This window comes from Mytilus californianus, unplaced genomic scaffold (assembly GCF_021869535.1).
Source record: "Mytilus californianus isolate M0D057914Y unplaced genomic scaffold, xbMytCali1.0.p SCAF_8, whole genome shotgun sequence".
Lineage (NCBI taxonomy): Eukaryota > Metazoa > Mollusca > Bivalvia > Mytilida > Mytilidae > Mytilus > Mytilus californianus.
In genome coordinates this window covers 51383539-51393699 of record NW_026262734.1, presented here as the reverse complement: position 1 = coordinate 51393699, position 10161 = coordinate 51383539, and the positions used below count along the sequence as shown (strand labels likewise).

The 10161-nt window shown below is 31.5% G+C and overlaps 1 protein-coding gene across 2 annotated transcripts; it reads left to right on the top strand.

Annotated features, from left to right (window-relative positions):
• The first annotated feature begins 2534 nt into the window (after nt 1-2534).
• Nucleotides 2535-8878, top strand: LOC127712222 (uncharacterized). 2 transcript variants are annotated; one of them, XM_052218542.1, is made up of 8 exons: nt 2535-2587; nt 2928-2994; nt 3820-3944; nt 4359-4488; nt 5581-5751; nt 6630-6692; nt 6944-7069; nt 7669-8878. In XM_052218542.1, the coding sequence occupies exons 1-8, from the start codon at nt 2564-2566 to the stop codon at nt 8298-8300; spliced, it is 1338 nt and encodes a 445-aa protein (XP_052074502.1). In that variant the 5' UTR covers nt 2535-2563; the 3' UTR covers nt 8301-8878. The 2 variants fall into 2 exon arrangements, with proteins under 2 accessions (XP_052074502.1, XP_052074503.1); XM_052218543.1 differs by lacking the exon at nt 6630-6692.
• Nucleotides 8879-10161: the final 1283 nt, after the last annotated feature.

The following is a 10161-nucleotide window of genomic DNA, read 5'->3' as shown; positions in this document are numbered from 1 at the left end:
TTCAAAAATAGGTTCAATCAAGTAAGTGAAGATCAAAATACTTTCTGAAAAACTAAGGAGGCTCGAGGCTATAAACACGTTATATAAGAAATTCCTGAAAACTTGATATTTTATCCCATAAGGTGAGTGGATCGAAATAATAAAATAAAATTAGGGGGTCACTGTTCATTTAAGCGTTTAATAGGCCAACGAAATAAGGAGGGTTTTTTTACAAAGGAATAATAGGGAAAATTGTGTCTTGACATACTTAGATTTTAATAACGGATACAATTTATATAAGATTTTGTTTAAATTTGTTTTACAACAAGCACAAGTATAGTATTACATGTTCAGCTAAAAAAAATATATAGATCACTGTTGGTTTAAGAGGTTTAAGAAAGATATTTTAAATTCTTAATACAATTATCATTTTTGTTGGTAAAAGACTAATAGGTAAAATATCACCTGCTTTACCTTCATCCTAAAAAAAATTAAGAGAACGAAATAACAGATTTCCATTAAACTTTCTATTCTAAGAGAATTATAAGTGAAGTTCAGAAAAAGCAGCCTGTAATTTAGTGGTTGCCTTTTGTTGCTGTATATCATATTTGTATTTCGTTTATTGTTATTTACATAAATCAGGCCGTTAGTTTTCTTGCTTAAATTGTTTTACATTTGTCATTTCAGGGCTTTTATATCTTGCTATGCGGTGTGGATTTTTCTCATTGTTGAAGGCTGTACGATGACCTATAGTTGTTAACTTCTGTGTCTTTTGGTCTCTGGTGTAGAGTTGTCTAATTGGCAATCATGCTGCTTCTCATTGGCAATCATACCGCATCTTCTTATTTTTATATATATATATATATATATATATATATATATATATATATATATATATATATATATATTTGAATTATAGACAGAATACTGACAAATATAACACACGATAGCTTCTATGTTTATTGTATAATGAATTATATACCTTAGCCAACTCATATCAACCAACCGTCGTACCGTTCTACCAACTCGAAGCCAATATTTTATTATTATTTACAAAAGTGTATATACATTATATTTGTTATTTTCTTTCAGTATACCATGAAAATATATAATAGTCCCAGCTGTAGGGGTGGAATAAATTGCTGAAAAATATATCTCATTTCTATGAAAATAAGAATAAGCTGGGACATAATATATTGACTACAGGATTAAGTAATAGTAATTTAAACACAGGACAGAGTAGAAACCGTAAATTACCTCTTGAAACGTCCCTCTATAGAAAGGGGGTTGAACTGATGAACTTCATTTTGCTTTAAAATGTAAAATTTTAGAAAAACAACAATCTCATTAAGACTATTGTTCAACTATTTTCAAATTTGCAAAACCACCTCCTCCAAAAAATCTAAATATATCATATATAAATATGAAGGTTTGTTATTTTTGAATTTTGTATATGTTTATAAATATTGTTATTTGTATGTCATACTCATAGAATAGAGAATGGATACGGGGAATGTGTCATAGAGACAACAATTGAACGATCCGATCAACGAGCAAGAAACAGCCCAAGGTCTCCAATGGGTCTTCAACGCAGCGAGAAAATCGCGCACCAGGCGTGCTTCAGCTGGACCTAAACAATAATGTATGTTTTAGTAACAATCCAATATTTAGATTTTACACCAATAAATAATTTGATTTGATTTGTTTGTGGATTTTGTAAACACATATATAGTTGGAAATGCGCGAATTTTGACGATTATAAAGATCTCTTATTTGTACGGTGTGTATTGACTGATCACAGTGAACAAAGGTTTAATAGAAATAAAAAGATGTGGTATGAGTGCCAATGAGACAACCCTCCATCCAAGTCACAATGTATAAAAAAAAGTAAACCATTATAGGTAAAAGTACGGCCTTCAACACTGACGGAACCTTGGCTCACACCGAACAGCAAGCTATAAAGGGCTCCAAAAATGACTAGTGTAAAACAATTCAAACAGGAAAACCAACGGTCTAATCTATAAAAAACGAGAAACACTTATGAACCACATCAACAAACTACAACGGTTACCACTGAACAGGTTCCTAACTTAGGACAGGTGCAAACAAATGCAGCGGGTTCCATTACACGTTTTAAGTCTTAATTTATTTGCAAGGGTGCTAAATGCAGTTTGATTAAAATTTTCCTCCGTTTATTTTTGGCAGTATGGTATACATTTTGGAAAATGTATCTGATGCACCTGTATTCAATTTCATAAAAAGATATTATCATTTGTTTATATTTGATCTAGTTTTTCATTATGGATAAAATAAATGGACACAAAAGCCAATAATGTCATCTATTGTGTATCAATTTCTGTCCAGTTCTGCCAACTTCCCTGATTTAAAACAAGATATGTCAGTTGGGGATCTGAATATTATTAAATAATTATTAAATATTGAAATACGATTCCTATTTATTTAGAAATATTAATGCACTGTGAAACTCTTTACAATGTTGATAGTTTAAAAACATATAAATTAAGAACTGCCGATTTAAAACAAAGATTCGTTAACTTTAATAGTAAAGAGGAAAGAACGTATAATGTCAGAAAAATTCAAACGCAAGGTAAATTTCGTTCAAATACATTTAGCCAGAAAATTACTCATTTGTATTTTCTTTATACAATTTTTATATAAAATGTAATGAGATACGTAATTTAAAAATTAAAAAGTCCAATACACTCGAAAAAGCAATTTTTGAAATTAAGTTTCACTGTATGTATTTCTTTTTTATGAAACAAAATACAAGGCAATGTGTCTTCTAAAATTCTCAAGTTTCGACTGAAAAACCTACTGTAGAAACCAGCTAAAGGAAACTGCTTTTTCGTCATTGTATACGGCAGTGTAGATTTTTTTATACAGCAAAATATATAAGATGTTAGTGTAGTCATTTTACATTTTTTCAGCTTGCTGCAGTTTGCCTATTGTGGACATTGATTATACAGAATGAAGGGACTACAATTCCTTCTACAGGTACATGCATTTTGCAAATGTTAGCAATAATTTTAATATGGCTCCCGTTGCTTACTTATATCAGTTGGCTGAGGTTCTTGGTTATGTTTTCTGCATGATAGAAGGCCATAACACACAACAAAATCAGAGAAAACGTCATATCATTTCAACTTAAAAGAAGTAAAGAAAATTAAAACAAGTAAAGACTTTTAATTCAATTGTAAAAGATAACATTTAAATAAGCTCCACATACGAACCCAATAAATGTGATCTGTAACGTTGGGTCAAACTTCATAACTTCTAAAACTTAAATTACAGAAAGAGTTCAACCAAATTATAAACACGCATGGAAATATGATAAATATACGGTACTTTGTTCCAGACCAGCGGTTTTTTTTTTCTTCACAAAATATCTTAAGAGTAAAAATACTCGTATGTCATACACATTCCTTGCCTGGACACATTATTTTGACTCCAATAAAGTACATGTATATTTGGTTCCACTTCCTTGCTCCAAACCGATCAGTCTTAGTTCTTACTTTTATAAAAAGTTAATGCTGCTTGGTTCGCCAAGAAGCAGAAATTAGTGCTCATTGTAATGTTTGGCGAGCTCGCTACAAAGAGGGCCACGGAGACGAGGATTAATTTTACAATAACAATTAACTGTTTTCATAATAATAATAACAGCAAGGATAATAATAATAATAAAACGTGTTATATTATTATTGTTATTTATGATAGGGTAATGATAATAATAATGATATCACATATAAAATTGTTTCCATTCGAAAGACAAATTAGGATTTTCTGGTTTTCATGTACTTATGCCTCTCTTTTTTTTTTAAGAATCATTGGAAAAAGAGAAAGCTGTATCATTTTTAAACTCCAATTCTAAAGAAACGAAGCAGTCCGTACAGGAAATGTGTGCTGACGACTACTCATTTTGTGCGAATAACCATGGAACATGTCTGGTAGGTTTAAATAAAGTTTTCTACCATGTGCTTTGGATATATATATATATAAATATATATAAGTCTAGAGATTTGCACAACGATACTAATATAAGATGGTATTATACGAAGATGTTGTTAATAAATCGTGTTGACAAATATTTCGGCTTAACAAATAGCCTTCTTCGGTGTCAATTATTTTAACAATACTGTTTATTTTAGTATACTAGTAGATTCAAAGAACAACTTTTTTTTTTGTTTTCGTCAAACAAAAGTTTTTCATATCTCAAAACAAAAATAAAATGGACGCAAATATACACATAAATGGAGACATCGTATATTTGTTCAGTATACGATATATATGTAAATGAAATAAGAAAAAGATAAACCGAGAAACACCGTTTAATGATTTACTTTTTAAGTTGTCCATTTCAGTATGAAGATGCTTTTGAGCACAGATGTACTAAGTGCTCCATCTTCCAATCGTGTTATGCAGATTACTCAACTGGAACTTTTCATGGCAACACCAACAATTGCTACGACTGGGCACCAAGTTTCTGCCACAGTAAGTACAAATGTATATAAAAAAGAGGGGGGATTAAGAATAAAAATAATAAGGAAAATTATAAAGAATTAATAAAAAATTCTTCAATACAGAAATGAAGACACCCCAACCAGACCCTCGGCATATGATACAAATAAGCCTCCTCATGGGGTTTTTGATTATGTGATTACTTGGCCGCTTTATAGTGATTATTTGATTACCCGACCCAACATTTCATGATTATTTGATTATTTAATAATCTAGGACTGTATTTTTGATTAAATTGAATTTGTTTGTCCCTTAATTAATACAAACCCCTTTTACTCTGAGGAACCGTTTCTTCTTTTATATCAATTATCAATATTTAAATAGCAATATTTTTGAAAGTAAGATATGATATCATATGATAAAAATATTTCAAATCGAATGTAATACATGCATTTGGCGTCCGACGTCCGTAAACTTTTCATTTTTAGAACTTCTACTTGAGAACCACTTAAAAGGATCAATATATTAAACTGTTATTTTTCTCCATTGTTAAAGCATATTATAAAAATATCATAACATGTCATTTTTCATATCAGATGTATTATCAGCCCTCGAGCCTTTGGCTCTTAAGCTGATATTGAACCTTGGGCTGATAATACATCTGAAATGAAAATGCCATGTAATAATCTGATAATACCACCTTTCGACATTTTTAATTTGGCATACAAGATTTCATCACTCGGCATGTCTATATACATGTACATATGTTTGAAATTGTAATATATTGTAGTTCATGTACATGTACCAAGTTGTACTTTTAAAAAAAAATCAATCTATCTATCTACACAATAGTTGACCAGTAGTCAGAATAATTTGTCCTGGAAGCGTGACATATCTTCCTGCATACTGTTACGCCGTTATGACGTAAAAAATTTGGCTTGGGTGTCGGTATAGTACAAAGCAGGCTTCGGTCGTTGCCATGACACATTAAACGTGTTCACGATGATCTTTGTCCTGAAATCATTGCAATATTTGCCAGTTGGACGTGAAACACCAATCCATTATCATCAATATGTTAAACAAAGAGATGGCGTTAAATGATGATCATAGTACATTGTTTTTCAGATGTTCCAAGTTTTAAGCAGGGGAAAGGATCGTTTGTGATTCTTATGGTCCAGACGTTTATAATATTGCTGCTGATTATCACCATCATTATTGTGTGCGTGAAATGCAGAAAAATAAAACGTCAGAAAGTATCAGATATCAAGGAAAATGATGCACACACAAAGGATAATGGTATACAAATACTGAATATTTATGTTCATCAATTATCTACATAGTTACATAAGCGACAAGTTACATTGTTATTTAACTTGATTCATCATTTTACGGATGCGCAAACTAGATTAACTGAATTATATCACTTTTATTTTTAATTTCAGAAATTGCGAATCTGATCACAATCACAACCTTAAAATTTCTTTACGTCTTTATTTTAATTCGTTATAAAACAATAATTTAAGTTCTGCAAAAATGATAACAATTATAAAAGGAAATGATTTATCTAAATTCACATATATAAGAACTATTATACTAAATGTAACAAATAAATGACTGTATTCAGTTATTTAGTTTCTAAGGAGTTACAGTACTGCTCATTAAAATAGATCTACAGTTCTCCTTCGTTAACAATATAAATATAAGAAACATATTAGTCTAAGATCGTAGAAAAACTCACAAAATAAAAAAGCATTATTTTAAGAATTGAATGCATCTTGTGATTTTATTTGGGTGTAAACATGGTAAAAGCGTTGACCGAAGCACATTTTTTAGCACGATCATTTCTTTAACAACACTATAAAGTTATAAAAAGAAGAATTCAATTTTGATAATTTCATATTTATGCTACAACCATGAAATTAACAGTTATATCAAGCAATTAGTTTGTTTTTTCAATGCACATGTTTTAACGTTGTCACGGATGGCATGTGCAGTCAATAACGGTTGAATTTTATACGGAAATAAAATATGATCTTGGAGTGCCTCAAGTGTTGTCATTCAGTCAAAAGTACGGATTCTTATGGAACATACATGTAATATTATTAAACTATACTATGATTATAATTTGGTCATATTTTATTTATAACATTCATTATTTGTTATTTTCGTCACAGATAACAAGTTGTCGAAAGAGAACAAGAGAGGCGAGGGTCAGGTCTACTATAATGCTTCAGACGGTAATTTTTACTTTTCAATAAACATAGGCAACAGTTACAGTAACTGTAAAATATCGGTATACCAAATATTGCATCTGGTACCCAATGACTCACAAATCCAACATAGGAAATATCTGACAATATGCACGGTATAAAAATTACTACAAAATGAATGCTAAAATTCTTTCATGATTTACACAGGAATATTTTATGTTGCATAGTTCATTTAAAAACGTTGGAAAAAAACACATTTCATATCTATTGTTTTCTAGATCGTACAGATATAAAACGCCAACCGGAAGCTTGGAAGGAGACTGTCGTAGTTCCGGATGAGGATTATCCCATACCTGCTCACAACATAAAACGAAATCAAGTGGCTCCTGTTAGAACCCAGACATGTAAGTTAACAATCAATTCATTTCGAAATGCAATGTGCAATGTATTTCACAATTGAAAACATTAAATTAGATTCATGTGGTTGTCCTTTAATATACAAGCTAGTAAGCATTTGAAATGAGTTTATTTGAGAAAAGGACACCTCTGAATTTCTGTATAAAATGTACTTGGATTTCCATATTTGTAACCGGTTTAGATGCAATTTCTATTGTTCAAATGTTGTCATCTGCCTTGAAGTATGACTGATGATACATGAAAAAAACTCAGTGGTAAACAAATGGGTGCTATGAATTATGAATAAATGACAACGTTGGTTATACATCTATGAGAAAGCAACTCAACAACATTAAAAACCAGTTACATGCTACAATAAATGATTGATACTGATTTCAGTGATTGCTTCTAGAAAAAGCTTCCTCAGGCATGTCAGAGTCCAAATTTTTATGAGCGAAAGATATAAAAATTTTGAGAGCACCAAAACCAAATAGGAACAGACAATCCATACGTTCAATTCACTCACGAAATTGCTCACTTAGTTTTAGTTCAATATAAATAATTCAGCTACTGTCAATTTAAGGTCAAATATTTTATTACATTTCAGATAACTACGTGGATGATAACTTTGAAGATCAGCAGTCTGTTCCCCCAGTAAGTACTGAATATAGACAGACTGGTAATAGGAGATATGTCAAGACTCCGAGGTATGGTCGGAATGGCGAACAAAGGACACATTACCATGATTCTGGGAATGCCATAGAAGTACATCAAAATGTGCATGCATCTGACCAACCAATAATGGTTCAGGAAACCCACAACACTGTATCAAATGTACAACAACAAAACCAAGTTGCCTACCAACAACGACAACCAGTTCAAAACATTGTTACTAACAATTACAATCCGACACAACAAAATAGTCAACAACAAGCAGCCCCACTACAAATCGTGCAACAGCCAACAATGATTCAGGCACAACCCAATTTACAGCAAAACATGCCACAACAATTCTCGACAACCAATCAACAATCAGCAACAAATTTTCAACAACAACAGAATGTACCACAACTGCAACAACAACCAACGATGATGGCAGTTCAACTACCACAGATCACAAATCAATATGTACCATCCGTACAACCTCAGCCTGTTATTGGAAATGTTACAACCCAACAACCACAACAGGACTATAGTTCAGGATTCATAGCCAACAACCCTCCTTTACAACCGCAATGAGGCATTCAAAATGGTGTTCAAAACACCGAGTTTCAATAAAATATAGATTATTCAAAACCGCCACGTTAATTTAATTACAATATTTATCCATTCTTTTATTTTTTAAATGTGGTAACCGATAGTATATAAATAGTGTAGACATCCATTGGCCAAATTTGAATAATCTGTTTCTCTAATGAATTATGATTAGTGATTGGATATGGCGGGAAATTATACGTGACAAATCATAAATGGTTTAAAATTAAAATGCATACAACATAAGAGAATTATAACTTTAAGTTATCACATTTCACCCATTCTGGTAAAATATTTGAATCAACTCAAGTACCGCGTAACCGTCATATGTTTCAAAAAAATCATAACTGTATATTCATAGACGACGCAACCACGCGGAAATCACAACATTTATTAATTCATTTTATTTTTAAAAACCACGAGTTAAAATTAATGGATATAATATGTATTTGATTTTTTTAAAATGAATGTCGATGCTGTTTATTGTGTAACTATGCGTTCTGTATTTACTAAATCTTCATATACATAGTTGAAATAAAGATTCATTTACTTTTGGTCATTCATTCACAAGTGTTCTTTTATTTGCTTGGATTTTTAGATTTTTGACTAATTTCGCTATGTCGTTGGGTTGCTGTTTCAACAACTTACACAAACATCACTTTATAAATATTGAAATTTAATATCTGTATTGAACAGTCAATCAGTTTTTATTAGTGGAGAAAGCCGGAAGGCCCGGAGAGAACCTTCCGGAAGAAAACTTGCAATCGTAGTCAATTAAGATTAGAGTCGAACGATCCCACAACAACAGTGTTGACAAGCCAGTGAAACAGTAGATGGACTACTTAGATCACTCGGTCATGACGGCCCCTTCATTCAATTAAATCGAATGTGGCGCAGGATCTGCTTACCCTTCCGGAACATCTGAGATCACCTCGGTATTTGGTGGGGTTCGTGTTGCTTAGTCTTTAGTTTTCTATGTTTTTGTGTTTTTTATACTGTTGTTTGTCATTTGGTCTTTTTCTTTTTTGCCATGGCGTTTTCAGTCTATTTTCGACTTATGAATTTGAATGTCCCTTTTGTATCTTTCGCCTCTCTTTTGTATAGACTTTTTAATACACACAAACAATTTCAACTTTGGATAAATGCCAACTGTTCACTTTTTATATTCTTTAAAATGAAAGGATGTGTATAGTGCGGCAATTGCCGCAAAGATGACATCTTGTGACAATTTCTTCTGGACTAAAGAAATTGTTTCTTATTGATTCTTTAAATTTTTTATAGTGTTAACGTAGTTTACAAATTAGTGCTAACAACAACTTTAACTGTTTCGCTTTATGCGAATATTTCCACCTTTTTCACATCTCGACCAAAATTAATTAGCCCCAAAAATTGCTAGAAAGAGAGCAACTTATTTTTTTATAAATTTTGTGCTTTGTTAATTAAAGGGGCGTTAGCTGTCAAATTCATTTTCACTGATTCGACTCAAATTCTTACATTTAGTTTATTTCAAACTAAAACATATATCCAAATTACAAAAAGTCAAAAAAAAACAATTAACTATACATGGACTCCATAATATGTATCAGCATTTCGTGTATATTTTATATAATAGAGAATGGCAACGGTGGATGTGTCAAAGAGGCAACAACCCGACCAAAGAGCTGAAAACACCCAACGCCACCAATGGGTCTTCAAGGCAGAGAGAAAATCCCGCACCCGTAGGCAGACTTCAGCCGTCCCATTAACAAATAATATATACTAGTTCAGCAAAATGGACGCAACACTTAACTCCAAAACATACAAATGAACTAATATTAAAAACAAAAATTAGAATAAGTAACAGAAG

Excerpts from the sequence above, each read along its gene's own strand:
- LOC127712222 (XM_052218542.1), top strand. The coding sequence starts at position 2,564 with ATGTCAGAAAAATTCAAACGCAAG. Across the intron at positions 2,588-2,927 it reads CAGAAAAATTCAAACGCAAG|CTTGCTGCAGTTTGCCTATT; the intron begins GTAAATTTCGTT and ends ACATTTTTTCAG. Across the intron at positions 6,693-6,943 it reads CTACTATAATGCTTCAGACG|ATCGTACAGATATAAAACGC; the intron begins GTAATTTTTACT and ends ATTGTTTTCTAG.